The sequence below is a fragment of the Lithobates pipiens genome, unplaced genomic scaffold (assembly GCF_037356315.1).
Source record: "Lithobates pipiens isolate NorthernLeopardFrog02 unplaced genomic scaffold, aLitPip1_a1.2 Scaffold_25, whole genome shotgun sequence".
NCBI classification, from domain to species: Eukaryota; Metazoa; Chordata; class Amphibia; order Anura; family Ranidae; genus Lithobates; species Lithobates pipiens.
In genome coordinates this window covers 1,602,062-1,620,164 of record NW_027507787.1, presented here as the reverse complement: position 1 = coordinate 1,620,164, position 18,103 = coordinate 1,602,062, and the positions used below count along the sequence as shown (strand labels likewise).

At 45.7% G+C, this 18,103-nt stretch overlaps 1 protein-coding gene across 1 annotated transcript in view; it reads right to left on the bottom strand.

Annotated features, from left to right (window-relative positions):
• BMS1 (BMS1 ribosome biogenesis factor) overlaps window positions 1-13,680 on the bottom strand; it is a 59,391-nt gene extending 45,711 nt beyond the window's left edge. The window contains exons 1-6 of the mRNA XM_077453956.1: window positions 13,556-13,680; window positions 9,487-9,691; window positions 5,825-6,015; window positions 5,409-5,488; window positions 2,297-2,485; window positions 962-1,104 (exon numbers count right to left, since the gene is read on the bottom strand). Of these exons, the coding sequence (XP_077310082.1) occupies window positions 962-1,104; window positions 2,297-2,485; window positions 5,409-5,488; window positions 5,825-6,015; window positions 9,487-9,665 (782 nt within the window). The 5' untranslated portion in view covers window positions 9,666-9,691; window positions 13,556-13,680. The remainder of the gene's footprint in view (window positions 1-961; window positions 1,105-2,296; window positions 2,486-5,408; window positions 5,489-5,824; window positions 6,016-9,486; window positions 9,692-13,555) is intronic.
• Between the last annotated feature and the right edge of the window lie 4,423 nt (window positions 13,681-18,103).

Genomic DNA, 18,103 nt, shown 5'->3' with positions numbered 1-18,103 from the left:
TTTCCTGTCCTGGTAGGAGGAGCCCTAGGTCTCATGGGCTGTCCTGGAAGATGCTTGGAGGAAAAAAAATAAAAAAAGGGAAAGAGGAAGGGCCTTTAACACTTTCATCCCCTTCCTTTTTCAGCTTTCAGCACCATCACACTTTACATGACAATTGAGTGGTCATGCAAGACTACACATATGATTTTTTTTTCATCATTAGACAGCTTTCTTTTGGTGTTTTTATTTATGTTTTGCTAAACAAAACAAAACAAAAAACACTGCAAATTTTGAACCAAAAAAAAAAACTAAAATGCTTCTTAATTAATTGAAAAAGTTTTGCAAATAAGATATTTTTTTTCTCTACTGCACTGATAGGCGGAACTGATGAGCAGGCACTGATAATCAGTGTAAGTGTGCCTGTCGGAGTTGCCGGTTACCTGCTGTCCTTACAATGTGATCAGCTGTGATTGGAAACAGCTGATCACATAATAAAGGGCCGCTGTGATTGGCCCTTTACCTCGATCTGTAATCAATTGTGTCCTTTGGATGTGCTCCCCAGGGGCGCGGAGGGGTGGGTGGGGTTTCAATGTGCTCCCCAGGGGCGCGGAGGGGTGGGTGGGGTTTCTGTGAGGATGTCAGAAGACTCCCTCCCAGAACTAGCAGACATCGCAGTCCGCAACCAGCTGCCCAGCACTCCATGTCCAGGGCATCGGTAGTAGGAATTTCTCATCTCTGGGAATGAGCTGACAAAAGCCCAGGTGCCAGGATGCAATTTTTAGTCTCTATGGGACCCGGCACCTGGGATTTGTCAAGTCCCGTTTGACAGGATTAGCCTTTTTCCCCCCCAAAAAAAACAAAAAAAACTGATTTACCACAATATCATAACTCAGTCACGTATTACAAACAATAACAGAAAGCATTTTGCTTGTTTACAGCGGCTCAGGGGAAGAAAAAAAAAAAAAAAACACCATCATCTTACCTGTCTGCTAGAACATAAGGATGAGACGTCTGCCAGGTCAGTGGGCGAAATTTCATGACAGAGATAAACCGTCCCAGGTTACGTATTTCTTGTTTTTGGTACTCTGCATACACCATCCCAGAGAGATAGAAAAGCTTGGCACCCTATAAAGTAAAAATCATCCTCAGTTTACATTACTTAATAATAAATGACAATGTTTTATCATATATCAATAGAGGGTTTAAGTCTCTAATGAGTGTTAAGGTGGGATGCTCAATAAACCTCGACACTGGGCACTATCCTTGGTGCACCAATATTTATTAGCAGAGTAGGACATCTGCTAGGCAAGCCAGACATTTTCCTAGGGCACCAGAAGACAAGGCAGTCTACGTATTTCCATCATGATAGAAAGTAAAGAAAAACCTTGCAGCAACTATCTAAAACATAAAAAGTGAATTTACGGAGCGACAGAAGTCATACTGTGGACAGGGTAATCTTAGATGAACAAGAAGGTTTTCAATGGATTTAAATAAAGACAAAAAATAATAAAAAAAATTTATAAAAAGGAGAAAGTATAGCCACAGCTTTTTGGGCTATACTTCTATGGATCACAGGAGTGCAGTTCATTCTACACACCTATGACGCGTTTTCACCCGACAGTGGGCTAAAGCCTGTCAGCTGACATTACAGACCCAGTCCAGGCTCTGAAATGATCTTGGCCTTATGGTCAGGAGCCGCTCAGAGCCTGGACCGGCTTACAGTAACCAGCTCTCTGCAGGCTGAAGACCAAAGGCTGTTTGATTGTTCCATTCTCAGTCTTAGAAGTCGCTGGGCACTGCCGCAGCAGCCATCTAGGCGAGTATGATTTTTGTTTTGTTTTTTTAACCATACACTTCTTTTAAAGTCCAAATCCAGCTAACACTTTTTAGAACAGTTTCCATCTTTTTCTTTTGGGAAAAAAGTTTGAACCACAAACACTAACAATTATGAGCAAGCAGAATTATATGGTATGTCCCAACACCTGTAATTGTCTCTTTTCCTAGACAGTTTGCTCTGCGCTCAAATGTGGGGGAAAAAAAATCCAAACAAAAGCCTGGGAAACAAAAATGGAATATACACTACATGTTATAGTGAATACTATAATTACAGGTATGAACCACATACAGTTAAAGGAATACAATACTCTTCTCTACAGTAGTACTTTAGTATTGGACCATATACGCACGTACTATATGCAGACATTATTTTGGATAAAAATTAAGCAAACGTTGTTTTAAACAATAGGTAAAAAAAAAAGCATCTGTCATCCCTAGTATTAGTTTCTTATATATATATATATATAATCTTATCGTATACCTGATAAACTTCAGTCCAGAACCTATGCTTCAGCCTTTTCTTGACCTTGCGCAATTTCTTGTTGTTCTTAAAAGAGTCCAGGTGGGTTAGAACCCCCATTATTTTTGGAAAACCATGGACCTGGCAGATGTTCAGGAACTCAAAAGTCTCCATCTCAAATCCAAAGCTTGCATCTATGAGCATTAATACCTATTTGAAATAAGGGAGAAAAAAAAATATGTAAGTTTTAATCTATAGGCTTCATATTATCCCATACCTCTAAACAGCACACATCTTGTGATACAGCAAGGCCAAGACATTGGGTAGTTGACATTTCTCATTATGGTTGCACGTTATGCGCAACTATTATTTTTTAATAAAGAAACCATATACAGTTTGCATACGAGGACTTAACTATCGACACCATGGAATTACATAGTAACATAGTTGATAAGGCTGAAAAAAAATAAAAATAAAAGACAATCGTCTATCCAGTTCAACCTGTGTAGGTGTGTGTATCAGTGTCTATAACGATTTCCCATATCCCTGTATGTTATGTCCTTTAAGATGTATTACTGAACGCCTGAACAGCAGGCACCATTGGAAAATTAGGTATACAGTCACCGACACACACAGTTCAGTAAACATTTCATTTAGTAAACCACAGTTTAGCAGATTATGAAAGCCACGAGATAAGGAATTGGGCTTGTCTCTGCAATCATAATAAAGCAATAAAAAAGTCAAAAATAATCTTCCGATTCAGCTCAACCAGGCAGTTCATTTTGATTATGTGCACTAAAGTAAAGGCTCACTAATAGACATTTATTGTCCAATGAAAACGATATACAAATATTTCAAATAACACAGCAAAAAAGTAGGCACTTCGGTGTGCAACTTCAAATGAAAGTCAAGGCATCTCAATGAATACGGTCAATTCTTATAATACATACACTCAGGAATTTAAAAGAACTGTAGAACTCATAACAGATGAGTGAGATAGAAGAGGAAATGGTAAATATAAATAACAGACAAAAATCCTCAATTAATTTGTGTAATTATTATAAAGCCATAAAATGTATTTTAACTTCCCGATTGCTCTATAACCAAACGATGGCTACAGTGCAGTTGCATATTTCCGGGGGGAGGGGGTTCTCCCGTGGTCGAACATTTGCAGGGATCTGCGATTGTTGTGCCATTTGGACAACGATGATCACGGATCAGAGTAAAGAGCCACAGTGGCTCATTACCATGTGATCAGCTGAACACGATGTAAACCTTATTAGCCAGTTATTGGCAGTCCTGTCCTCACACTGACAGCCTGTGAAGAGAGGAGAGCCGATAACCAGCAAATCCACACAGGGGACATAAACACTGATAATCAGGGCACTGATCAGTGCAGTCCCAACAGTGCCCATCAGTGATGCCTATTAGTGGCTATCAATGCAGCTTCATCAGCACACATCAGTGAGGGAGAAAAATTACTTTACCAATTTTTATATCAAAAAATATATAATGTTTTTTTTCTTCAAAATCTTCTGTCTTTTCATTTGTTTAGCAAAATATTAAAAAAAAAACCCAGTGAGTGGTGATTAAATACCACAAAAAGAGAGCTCTGTCTCAAAAAAATGTTGTTTGGGTACAGGGTTACCAGACCGCAAAATTGTCATTCACTGAAAACTGAAAATTGGCCTGGGCAGAAAAGGGGGGGGGGGGTGTCAAGTGCCTAGTAGGCAAATGGTTAAAATCCAACTAGCATATATGGCCATGTATAGGTCTTGCTATAAGCCTCCTGTAATCCCTTGGACAGGATCTCAAGAATCAAGTAGCAGCATGCAAGCCAGTCAGGCTCTCCTGCATGTATTCATGTTGAAAGTAAACATACTGACAAGAGGAGCGAGCAAAGTGAGCAGAGTGATGACCTTCTTTTATTGGTTGAACTAGATGGACATCCGTCTGTTTTTTCCCAACCTAACTATGTAACTATATCAGTGTGCTGCTACTCCTTCGCTAATCGATCAGTAGGCCGTGGGTGTATTCTCGACCAAGCTGTACAGTGGCTGCAGTGCAAGTCACGGATCTATTTGTCCTAGCTGAAAGGGGTGAATTCCACTTGCTTACTGAGCACTTAACCCCCAACCCCCCCCCCCCCCCCCCTCCAGACCAATTTTCAGTGCTGAGGCAATTTGAATGACAATTGCGCGGTCATACAAAACTACCTAAATTACATTTATATAATTTTTTCCCCACAAATAGAGCTTTCTTTTGGTGGTACTTGATCACCTCTGCGTTTTTTTTTTTTTAAGTTAAAAAAATTGAAAAACACAGAAATTTTTTTTTTTTTATATTTTGTCATAAAATTTTGCAAACAGGTATTTTTTTCTCCTTCATTGATGTACGCTGATGAGGCAGCAGTGATGGGCACCAATGGGTGGCAATAATGGGCACCGATGGGTGGCAATAATGGGCACCGATGGGTGGCAATAATGGGTGGCACTGATTGGCACCACTGGTGAGCATTGATAGGTGGCACTTATGGGCATTGATAGGTGACACTGGTGGGCACTGGCAGGTGGCAATAACAGGTGGCACTGTAGGGGGTACTGATTGGCACAGATGAGGTGTCTGTGTTCCTTAATCTCCGGGATCAATGTCCCTTTAACATAAGCCAGTGATCGGCTTTTTTTTCCTCCTCACGCTGATAGCGCGAGGAGAAAAAAAAAATCAAACTGATTACCAAGCTTTTGTTTACATCATGTGATCAGCTGTCATTGTCTGACAGCTGATGACATGGTAAGGGGCCCCTTACTCGGATCGGTGATCACCCGAGTCTCAGTGACTCGTGATCACAGCTCAGGGAGTGTGCACAGGGAAGAACGTCCTATGACGGCCTCCGGGAAATTGAGGTCCGCTCTGTAGCCGTCATTCAGACCTTAAGTGGTTAATCAGTCATGTATAAATTAGAAATTTTTCTTATCAAAAAAGTAACATAAAAAAAAAGTGTAAAATCTGCCATCAACGCTTCCTTTGAGTGGTAATACAAAAACTGCAGATTTTTATATGTGTAAAGCTAGTAGTTTGGATGTCATTTTATTGACCTGACATAGAATAAGAAAAGAAACAAACGTTTTCTTACCAGATCTGCTACTTTAGCCAGGTCTATCATGGTATTTATATCACAGCCGCATTCTATGATGGTAAGGCGGCGCTTTTTCCCTACACAAAAAAAATAAATAAAAAAAATGGATGTCACCACAAGTAAAACAAAATGGCTGGAACATCCACTATGACTGCTAATGCACCCATGTGAGCGAAGAGCAGTAAGAATGTATCTAATATAAATACATTTCACATTCTTTCCTTCACAGATATAAAGAAAAAAAAGAAAAAAAAAAAAAACACATAGCCAAACTAACTAAAATGGCAGCGTTTTCATGAAATATAGAATCTCTTGAGAACAACAGTGATTGTATTAGAATTATCAGACATATAAAAACATACTGCTCTATAAAGTAGATTTACAACGTTAATCCACAAAGCTACCAATCTTACCAGAAACAATGGTCACAGGTCCACGAATTTCACTCAGCTTCTGCTTGGTAAAGTTTTTAATTAGACAGCGGATCAAGGTGCTCTTTCCAACTTTTGGGGGTCCAACAACTACCACAACCACAGGAGGAGGCTCTAAGGGGGTTCGGTCCACAACTGGGATGTGATGCTTTTTAGTCTTGAGATCCTGTGTCCTATAGTAGAATAGCATTAGACAGATTTATTTATTTTACAACAGCTTGGTAGTAGTAAAAGTTTCTTGTATCACTTGTGGACTCTGGTGGAGAGACCCCTGTGCTCATACTTGGAGTCATTATGAAAGATCTTACCTAAATTCTCACGGATATGGACCCCATGGATATAATATGCTCATCCGTCATTGTCCATGAAGAGCTATAACTAGTCCAGGATTGGGGTGCAGGCTTTGGGCATCCCCGAGGCTTATTCCCCTTCCGCTTATTCTACCTCTCGCTCCCATCCTCCTTCTGTGGACATCCTTACTTTCTCTTTCCTTGTTGTAAATTTTTGTTGTTGATTCAGACTTTAAGTTTGGACCTGCTTATTGTTTTGCAGCCCGTAGAGATATTACCTGGCTCATTGACACCTACAAGTTTTGTTCATTATTAAGCAATATATATTGTTGGATGTTTTTACATTCTCGGCATCTGCGTTCTAGCCGTCTACTATCTTCTTGACAATTTCAAAAAGTTCTCATATGCCATGAGTTGAAAGATCTTACCATCCTTTTTAATGTTTTCATTTAATTTAACTGAGAATGCAGCAAGTGAGAAGAGATTCCTGGAGCGATGGGTGGATTCTAATGCCGCGTACACACGACTGGATTTTCCGCAGACTAGGTCCGACGGAATCAGTCCGGACAATCCGATCGTATGTGGGCTAATCTGATCGTTTTTCCTTTTAAAAATCCAACGGACCTGGAAAACCAACATGTTTCAAATCTGTCCAGAGGACTCAATTCCTATCGGGAAAACTGTTAGTCTGTATGCTGGTCCAACGGACCAAATACGATGCAAGGGAAGCTATTGGCTACTGGTTATTGAACTTCTTTTTTTAGTCCCTTCTTACGTCATCACGTTCAAAACGAACGGACTTTGGAACAGACTTAGTCCGTTCGTGTGTGGCCAAGTCCGTTCTTTTTGGAAAGTCTGTCGGAGCTCTGCCGAAATCCGTCGGGAATACAGTCGGATCAAGTCTGCCGGAAAGCCCGGTCATGTGTACGCAGCATTAGATTTAGCTGAACGCCAGAAGATATAAAAAGAATGCAGCACTTTTAAAAATAATAAATCAATAAGAACAACTACCTCCCACCCTGCAAGGGTTTAAAAGCTCATTAGCCACTTCAGCTCCGGAAGGTTTACCCCCCCCTTCATGACCAGGCCATTTTTTGCAATATGGCACAGAGCTACTTTAACTGAGAATGTACCAAATATTTTTTTGCGTTATAAACAAAAAAAAAAAAAAAAAAAAAGACTAACAATTTAAAAAAATATATAATTTTTACTTTGTTATAAAACCCACCCAATAAAAAGATGTAAAAAAATATATATATTTATATATATATATATATATATATATATATATATATATATATATATATCTCATCTACATTTCTTTATCAGTTTGGGACAATATGTATTCCGCTTTCCCCTTTTTGGGGAAAAAAAAAATCCCAATAAGCGTATATTGATTGGTTTGGACAAAAGTTATAGCGTCTACAATCTATGGGATATTTTTATAGAATTTTTATTAGTAATGGCATAGATCAGCGCCTTATAGTGGGACTGCGATATTGCGGCAGACAAACCAGACACCAAGTGACACTTATTTGTGGACTAGTGCTAAAATAAATATGCAGTTTCAGAAAAAAATATGTTTTGGGGTTTTATGTAATCTTCAGGCCTAAAATTATTTTTTAAACGTGTGCAAAAAAAAAAAAGCAAAAACGGTTCTGGCAGCCAAAGGGTTAAAGGATAAGTTCACCTTCAGGAACATGTTACATGTTCTACACGTAATCTTTATTAGTTAAATAAAACGGCTCCTAGCTTTTTTAACTGGCTCTTAGATGCAAAGCAAATTTGTCAAGCCCTGATATATAATATTGAACAAATTACTGACAGACCTAGAATTACAAATACACTAAGAAATACATTAACAATAAATGATTGTCATTCCTCAGTAATGGGCACTATAAAATACAGACACATAGCAATCTAAACCCCTCCCCCCCAATTTTTCCACCAGTCTTCGGTTCCCCGCATCTTAACTGTGGGCACTCGGCTGTGACAGATTGCCACTTCACAGCCAGGTGCCCACTGTGCATGTGTGAGTTGCGCTGGGCACTAATGGTCCCGCAGTCTTCTGGGCCCTGTGACATGTCCCAGAAGACTGTGGGAATGGGGGGGGGGGGCGCAGGTAAAAGGTAAACTTCTGAACGGATCTTTTAAGCAACCTGAGAGCGAGTTCCTGTCAAAACCAGGTACTCAAGGCCAAATCCACCAAAAACAAAAGTGTCATATCTTAAAGGAGTGGGGGAGAAGGTCTTAAATTGGAACTTCCCAGCTTGGATGAAGATCCACTTTAACATGTCGGCACCTGGAAACTAAGCCGATTGAAGAATTTGCTCGGGCAAAGACAGCGCTGGATCACTGGACACATAGGTGTCCTTGTAGTAAAAGTCAGTAGCTACAGTATTTATAGCTACTGACTTTATTTTGGGGGGGATGACAGTTGCTCCTCTTTAACTGTGACCCACGCACATATACTGCGGCAGATGGCTGCTCTGTGCCAGGTCACATACCTAGTGCATTATCTGACACTTCCAGGTCTGGGGCACGCACCGCCTGTGACCCGTCGATAGCTCCAGAGAGAAGCAGAATGGCAGTCTGCCAATGTTAACAAGGCAGATCACCTTTCTGTCAGAAGGGAATGTAGTGATCCCGTGTTTTTCCTAAGCAGGAACACAGATTCTCTGCCTTCCCACAGTACAAGCACATTCACCACTGTTAGCAAGCACTCCCTAGGAACACATTGAACCCTTTGATAGCCCCAGATATTAATCCCTTCCCTGCAAATGTCATTAGTACAGTGACAGTGCATATTTTTAGCACTGCATTAGTGTCACTAGTGCCAAAAAAGTGTCAGGTGTCTGATTTGTCTGCTGCAATATTGCAATCCCGCTATAAGCCGCCATTACTCGTAAAAAAAAATATATATATATATATATATATATATCCCCCATAGTTTGTAGACTATATACCTTTTGCACAAACCAATATATGCTTACTGGGATTTTTTTTTTTGTAAATTGATGAAGATTTTTTTTGGATATGTTTTATAGCAGAAAGTAAAAAATATTGGGGGGGGGGGGGGGTTTCAAAATTGTTGGTCTTTTTTATATATAGCACAAAAAATAAAAATAGCAGAGGTGATCAAATACCACCAAAAGAAAGCACTATTTGCAGGAATAAAAAGGGACAAACATTTAATTCGGGTACAGCATTGAACGACCGCACAATTTTCACTTAAATTAATGCAGTGACTTATCACAAAAAAAATGGCCTGATCATAAAGAGGGGTAAACCATCCAGAGCTGAAGTGGTTAACGTATATTTAGAGGCCACGAATATTGTGTAATATTAGCTCACCTGTGGAAGTTCCTTGCCATGCGCACAGCAGATTGGACTGCAAAGGCTTTCGGGTTCCTTTTTCTGGCATCTTCTTCTGCACCGACTCCCGCTTCTGCCTGGTGACGATTCTTTTTCTTGTTTGCTTTTGTGCCGCTGTTTTTCTTGCGGTGTTTCTTTTGGTCTTTTTGGTCCTCCATATTCAGAAGTGTTTAGAGGTCTATGCCTAAAGAATAAAATGAAGATGCATAATCAGCTTTGGTGTATGGACATGGCAACATTCCAAGGTGGACAAATGAATGTAGAATAACGCCAATACACTTTATCCTACGTAAAACTTTCCATTTACAATAAGAGGTCACCAACAAATGCCCATACTTAGGGCTCATGCACACCGCCCCTCGCTGTCCAGATCAGCACATTTCTGGGACAGATATGCCCAGGTGTTTCTGATCAACCATAGACAGGAAGCCTGAACAGATCAATGTCCGGCTGACAATGTCTGCATGTAATATAACATGGAGCAATTACCTGTGGTCAGGGACGGGTGTGTGCCCCTGGACTAAGGATGAGCACTGGCGCGTTCGCACTCTCCACGTGCAGAGCCGGCCAGGAAGTCGGCGCAGCGCTGCACTAATCACAGGCAGTGAGACATTGCCACGATGTGCAGCTGCAGAGATGGGGCAATGTCTCCCTGCCTGTGATTAGCGCAGCGCTGACTTCCGGCTCTGCACGTGGAGTGTGCGAATGCGCCGGAGCTCATCCTTACCCTGGACCCAAAGGGTGTGTGCATAAGCCCTTAAAGCGGTTATATCGTGTTTTTTTTTTTTTCACTTTTACCTACAGGTAAGCCTATAATAAGGCTTACCTGTAGGGGGGAAAAAAAATCTCCTAAACCAATACGGTTTAGGAGATTTTCCCCTAGCAATGAGCCGCTGACTGCAGCGGCGCATGCGCACGGGGGTTTCTCCGCTGGAAGCCCGGCAGACGCCATACCCTGCCGGAAAGAAATCTCCTTCTTGGAGTGACGATATCGCGGCTCTGGCCTCTCACAGCGCCGAAGCTGCGATAGCCGGAAGACACGCCGAGGGAACATGTCAGCTCCCTCGGCGTGGATCGGGTGAGATGTCGGGGCCTTGTTCTAAGGTAAGTATTTCATAATGAGCCAGTAAGTAGAGGTGCATGATTAATCGCGAAAAGATCACGATCCCGATTCTCCCCCCTCACGTGATCTACAATCTGGTGGATGACCCGCGATTTTCGTTTAGCGCCCCGTTCCACGTAACCAGCGTGGAACGAAAATGGCAGATATCAGAACTGATGTCAGTCATCGCAGCGCATGATGCGGCGAGCCACTGCCTGGGCGGGTACAATGGCCGGGAAACAGCAGTGAGTGCGCACTGTGATGTTGGTCTACAACTACCAGCATGGCTGATTCTAGGAGGGTGGTGACATACAGTACTGAGACCTGGAGTGGACACTGCAGCATGGCCCATAGGGTGAGTTGTAAAGTAATGAGGCTGGTGTACAGAGGACTACAACCCCCACCATGGCTGATTCTATATTATGGAGCACTGCAACCCCCAGCATTACTTATGGGGATTATGGCCCTATATGGGGCAATATAAACTACCTGAAGACTGACTGCCATAAGGCCCTATAGGAGGTGGTGTACTGAGGACTATAACCCCCAGCATGACTAATTTTGGCTTACGGGCTTAATTTTGGCTTACAGGACTATAACCCCCCCCCCCCCAGCATGATTCTGGTTTATGGGGGCACTACAACCCTTAGCATGCCCCTATGTGGGGGGATTGTAATTTTTTCAAATAAAACAGTTTTTGAGAATCGTGATCTTCATTCTAAGCAAAAGAATTGTGATTCTCATTTTTCCCAGAATCGTGCAGCTCTACTGTATGCGGTGCATACTAGCTCATTATGCCTTTTCCCTTGCAGGTCTAAAAAAAAAACAAAAAAAAAAAAACACATCAGCAAGTTTACACCCGCTTAAGACCCCTTTCACACCAAGGGCGTTTTGCAGGCGCTATAGCATTAGAAATAGTGCCTGCAATCCGCCCTAAAACAGCTGCACCATTGTCTGTAGTGTGAAAGCCAGAGGGTGCGCTGGCAGGACGTCAGGAAAAGTCCTGCCAGCAGCTTCTTTGGAGCGGAGCAGTTTGTTTACCGCTCCTCCACCGCTGCTCCCCATTGAAATCAATTGGGGCAGCGCTGTAATACCGCCGGCAAAACACCGCTATTGCCGGGGGTTTTAACCCTTTCTCGGCTGCTAGCGGGGGGTAAAAGCCCCCCGCTAGCGGCCGAAATATACCGCAAATCCGACGGTAAAAAGCCGCTAAAAATTGCGGTGTTTTACCACCGACGCTATGGGCGGCTTGGTGTGAAAGGGGTCTTAAAGAGGAAGTAAACCCTGATGAGTTTACTTCCTCTTTGATTCCCTGCAAAGGCAAAGCATAATGGACTACTGTGCATCGCATAGTAGTCCATTATATGTCACTTACCTGACACAGGAGCCAGCGAAGTCACCGCTGTCCCCTGTAGTCCGGCGCATCCATCTTCTCGGTGTGTCTTGCTGCTCCGCCGCTGTCATTCGGCGAAGCCGCGATTACGTCACTCCCACGCATGCGCGCGGCATCTTCGTCGTTGACGGTGCCACGCTCAGTGCACCATAGACACCGGTGCCTGTCTTTCGGCAAATATCTCCTAAACCGTGTAGGTTTAGGAGATATTTCTTGGACCTACAGGTAGGTCAAAGTGTGTTGTAAGGGTTACAACCACTTTAAGGCTCATTCATATGAGCTTTGATCTCTAAAGAGAAATCCACATATGAATCACACTTCAGAAAGCATTAGACAGGTAGTGGAGGAGGTATTGTATTGCTTTCTCACGCCTGCTTTAACCCCTTCTTCACAGCACATGGATTACATGCAGCTGCAGGGCTCTTGCAGAGTGGCACCATTCACTTAAATGGGTCACGTTCGGTAGGTGCTATGCCCGATGAAAGGAAGAGCGGGTATAATTCTTCTGCGGGTTTGAAGAAAAGCACTGCAGCTGGGAAAAGTGCAGCCCCCCTCTGCAGCTAAAGAAGGTAGAAGTTGGGGCGGGGGGAGGGGGGTAAAAAATAAAAACGTGACTATGTAGGAGTTTTACAAACCCTGCCTGCTAGTGTGATGGAGATCATAGACAGCAGTCACTGTAATAGGTGATTGAAATTGAAGAATCTCCTCTAGTGATCACTGGACCTTTCCTCTGACTCTCAGCCCAGGTATTAGGGATCGCCACTCTCAGCCCAGGTATTAGGGATCGCCACTCTCAGCCCAGGTATTAGGGATCGCCACTCTCAGCCCAGGTATTAGGGATCGCCACTCTCAGCCCAGGTATTAGGGATCGCCACTCTCAGCCCAGGTATTAGGGATCGCCACTCTCAGCCCAGGTATTAGGGATCGCCACTCTCAGCCCAGGTAATAGGGATCGCCACTCTCAGCCCAGGTAATAGGGATCGCCACTCTCAGCCCAGGTAATAGGGATCGCCACTCTCAGCCCAGGTAATAGGGATCGCCACTCTCAGCCCAGGTAATAGGGATCGCCACTCTCAGCCCAGGTAATAGGGATCGCCACTCTCAGCCCAGGTAATAGGGATCGCCACTCTCAGCCCAGGTAATAGGGATCGCCACTCTCAGCCCAGGTAATAGGGATCGCCACTCTCAGCCCAGGTAATAGGGATCGCCACTCTCAGCCCAGGTAATAGGGATCGCCACTCTCAGCCCAGGTAATAGGGATCGCCACTCTCAGCCCAGGTAATAGGGATCACCAGTCCATATGGAGGGGGGAATACTCCAGAGAGCACACTGCAATGTCAACTTAGCTGGCCATGATAGATATGGATGTACAGTCACAGAATGTAGAGATCTAATGTCTCCAGAGATAAGTCCTGTGCCTGAACATGTCAGCTCCCACCTCTGTGACAACGATGGCAGCTCATATATGAGGGTGACGATAGAGATGTGCACCGAGCACCGCTCCCCACACTAATCACCTGATAACAATACCGCACGGATTACCCCTCACTCACCAGACCCAGCCGCTATACTCCACACCAGATTACAGCAACCACATGGGTGCCACTTCCGCCGGAAGTGTCCGCTGATAATGTGTTCCGTAGGAGAACAACTGTGGATGGGAACCAAGTGACGGAGAAATGTTTCCTGGCTGTTAGTTTAGAAGTCGTGTTGTAGCAGCAAGATCGGAATCCCATGGAAGACAGTAGCCTTGTCTGCTATTGCGCATGCGCCGGTTTCCGTCAAAACCAAACCGCGCGCAAACTAAGCTACTGTGTTGGTAAATTTGATGGGAAGCTAGAGGGAGGCCAGTGCCGGTGTTCTGTCCAAAAAGGTCCGCCTATCGAATACTGTCCACCCCGTACTGTGCAGGCGCAGAGCTTGCGGAGCACAAGGAGATTTGGAAAATCTTCCGAAGATGAACGCCGCCTGCACCGTGAGTCCAGGGGCAAGCCCCACCATCCAATAGAACATAGTTAGAGGGCCCCTCGTGGGCTCGCTTCGCTCGCCACGCTTCGGTCACGGCCTCGCTTTGCTCGGCTCTTTAATATTCAAACTCTATGTCCACTTGGATGGTGGGGCTTCAACCTGGACTCACGGCGCAGGCGCCGTTCATCTTCGGATATTTTCGGAATATGTTTGTCATGTGTACACTATCTGACAGGGTACAGTATTTGACAGGCATCGGTGTTCTGCCGAAAACTGTCCCCCCATCAGATAGTGTCTGCCTCGTACTGCACAGGCGCAGCACTTGCACAGTACAGAGGACAAGGAGACTAGGGCTGAAACGATTAATCGATATTATCGATAATAATCGATAATGAAAATCGTTGTCAAAGATTTTCATTATCGATTAGTTGGTCCGCACCATGTGATCCGCGGAGCGGGCCGTGGCCTTAGGAAAGACCGCGGCTTCGGCCTAGCTTCGGAGCTGGCGGCCATCTTGGTACACCCGGCGGCGGAGAGCTGCGCGCTGACGTCACCCCCAGCGCGGCGTTCAGCCTGTCAGCCCAAGTGAATGAATTCTGGAGGAGTCACGGAGTTCTTCTGTCCCCGCACATCCCCCGTCCTCTTCTTCTGTCCCCGCACATCCCCCGTCCTCTTCTTCTGTTCCCGCACATCCCCAGTCTTCTTCTGTCCCCGCACATCCCCCCGTCCTCTTCTTCTGTCCCCGCACATCCCCCGTCCTCTTCTGTCCCTGCACATTCCCCCGTCCTCTTCTTCTGTCCCCGCACATCCCCCGTCCCGTCCTCTTCTTCTGTCCCCGCACATCCCCCGTCCTCTTCTTATGTTCCCGCACATCCCCCGTCCTCTTCTTCTGTCCCCGCACATCCCCCGTCCTCTTCTGTCCCCGCACATCCCCCGTCCTCTTCCTCTGTCCCCGCACATCCCCCGTCCTCTTCCTCTGTCCCCGCACATCCCCCGTCCTCTTCCTCTGTCCCCGCACATCCCCCGTCCTCTTCCTCTGTCCCTGCACATCCCCCGTCCTCTTCCTCTGTCCCCGCGCATCCCCCGTCCTCTTCCTCTGTCCCGGCACAACCCCCGTCCTCTTCCTCTGTCCCCGCGCATCCCCCGTCCTCTTTCTCTGTCCCCGCACATCCCCCATCCTCTTCCTCTGTCCCCGCACATCCCCCGTCCTCTTCTTCTGTCCCCGCACATCCCCCGTCCTCTTCCTCTGTCCCCGCGCATCCCCCGTCCTCTTCCTCTGTCCCCACACAACCCCCGTCCTCTTCCTCTGTCCCCGCGCATCCCCCGTCCTCTTCCTCTGTCCCCGCACATCCCCCGTCCTCTTCCTCTGTCCCCGCACATCCCCCGTCTTCTTCTTCTGTCCCCGCACATCCCCCGTCCTCTTCCTCTGTCCCCGCACATCCCCCGTCCTCTTCCTCTGTCCCCGCACATCCCCCGTCCTCTTCCTCTGTCCCCGCACATCCCCCATCCTCTTCTTCTGTCCCCGCACATCCTCCGTCCTCTTCTTCTGTCCCCGCACATCCCTGCTTTCCAGCGCTGCCGTGATTGGAGGTTGGGCTCTGCACATGCGTGCATCCATCTCCCGGCTTCGGGGTGCCCTTCGCTCCATTTGGAGGAGTCGGCCGAGTCACGTGTGGCGGGTCCGGACTGAGACTCCGCCCCATACCACCCCGGCCCACCGAGGAGGAGCCGCTGTCACCATGAACGGGTGAGAAAACCCGAGACACCGGAGGGGGGGAGGGGAGCACTGAGAGGTGAGAGGAGGTGGGGCAGTGACACCATGTGAGAGGGGAGGAATGTGTCATCTATACTGGGGGGACACGTATGTGTGTGCGTATATATATATTTCTCCCCCTTTTTTTTATCCGATTAATCGAAAAAATAATCGGCCGATTAATCGATTATGAAAATAATCGTTAGTTGCAGCCCTAAAGGAGACGCCGAAAGTCTTCCGAAGACGAACGGCGCCTGCACACTTAAAGCGGTAGTAAACCCGCTGAAATTTTTTTTTTCTGACCTGCAAGGGAAAAGGCATAATGAGCTAGTATGCACCACATACTAGCTCATTATGAAATATTTACCTTAGAACGAGTCCCCGATATCTCCATGATCCATGTCAGCTCCCTCGGCATGTCCGGCGCTGTGAGTGGCCAGAGCCGCGATATTGTCACTTTCCGGCAAAGTCCAGCTTCTGCTGGGCTTTCAGCCGAAAATCCCCTGTGCGCATGCGCCGCTGCAGTCAGCGGCGCATTGCGAGGGGAATATCTCCTAAACCGTACAGGCGAGGGGAACATCTCCTAAACCGTAAACATACCTCATTATAGGCTTACCTGTAGGTAAAAAAATAAAAAAAACAGTATACAACCGCTTTAAAGTGGAGGGCCACCCAAAAAAAAAGCATTAATAATCTTAAAAAAAATAAAATAAAATTTCACTTACCTGAAACTGCTGTTGCTAGGCGGTCTTCCGAATCTGCCTCTTCCTATTCCGCGGCGCTTCCTCCTCTTCGATGAACAGCACCGTTGCCTTCTGGGACATGTGTGTGTCCCAGAAAGCAATGGGGCCATTCACAAAGCGCCATGAGACTCGCACATGAGCATTAGGAAACCGGCAGTGAAGCCGCAAGGCTCCACTGCCTGTTTCCCTTTGTTAAGATGGAGGCGCCGGCAGCCGTTCCGATGGACGGATCGGCCGGCATCGTGTGATTGCTGGACAGGTAAGTAAGACACTTTTGTAGCTGCTGACTTTAAAAAAAAAAATGTAATGGCCGGAATGCCCCTTTAATAGTACCTTTTGCCTTGCGTCCAGGTTGAAGCCCCACCATGCAAGTAGACATACGGTATGCACTTAGTAACAGTGCCCCTCGTGGGCTCGCTTCGCTCACCGCGCTTCGGGCACGGCCTCGCTTCGCTCAGCAATTTTTTATTCTAACTCTATGTCCACTTGGATGGTGGGGCTTGAACCTGGACTCAGGTGCCGTTCATCTTCGTAGACTTTCGGCATCTCCTTGTCCTCCTTGTACCAAGCACAGTACAGGGTGGACACTATCCAACGGGGGACAGTAGTCGACAAGACACCGGTGTTTTGCTGAGAAAGTTCCCCCTTCAGATAAGGACACCCCTGTACTGCGCATGCACTGACTCACTGTGTTCAGCTTCGGCAATTTTCGGCGGCTTCGTTGTGGTTCGTACTGCACAAGCGCAGGGAGTGCGCTGATCCTTATGCGCCGGGGGGGAACTTTCTCAGCAGAACACTGGTGTCAGGTCACATTCGGCTACCCATCACATTTTGCTACCCACTGGAGCGTGCGCCACCGCCATATGTGTTCCAATACAGGGCCCCTCGCCACACTTTGGGCACGGCCTCGCTTCGCTCGCAATAAATATAATCAAACTCTATGTCCACTTGGATGGTGGGGTTTGAACCTCGACTCAGGTGCCGTTCATCTTCGTAGACTTTGGGCATCTCATTGTCCTCCTTGGATGGAACGCATATAGCAGCGGCGCGCATTCGCAGTCCAGCGGGTAGCCAAATGTGATGAAACACCGGTGTTCTGACAAGAAAGTAGACATAGTGTCCGCCCTATACTGCACAAGTGCCTGTGCAGTACGGAGGACAAAGGATGGCTGACAGAGGATGGTGGCAGGGGCAGCCGAGAGACGAGCGATTGCTCGTCATCTGCTGCCGACATCGCTGGACCCCAGGACAGGTAAGTGTCCATTTATTAAAAGTCTTTTAATATTTTTTTTTTCAGGTGGCACTCCTCTTTAACCTCCCTGGCGGTATGATTCAGTCTGGAATAAGGTGCTGAAAGCGGTACAATTATTTTGCATGGAAATCTGGCTTTTATTTTGTAGTCCTGTAATTCTTAGGAATAACGCTCTGAAATCTCTTCAAACCAGAGTCTAGCGGACATACCGGGTATGATAAAGTTTATAATATAATAAAGAATAATAAAAATTATTCAATAATGTAATCAAATCCAAAAAAAACTGAAAAAGGGACATGTTTTGGTTGCTATGGACAATCTCCAAATTCCAAGCAGTAAAAAACTGTATTTATAATATAAAAGTGCATGCAGGGCATTGCACAAA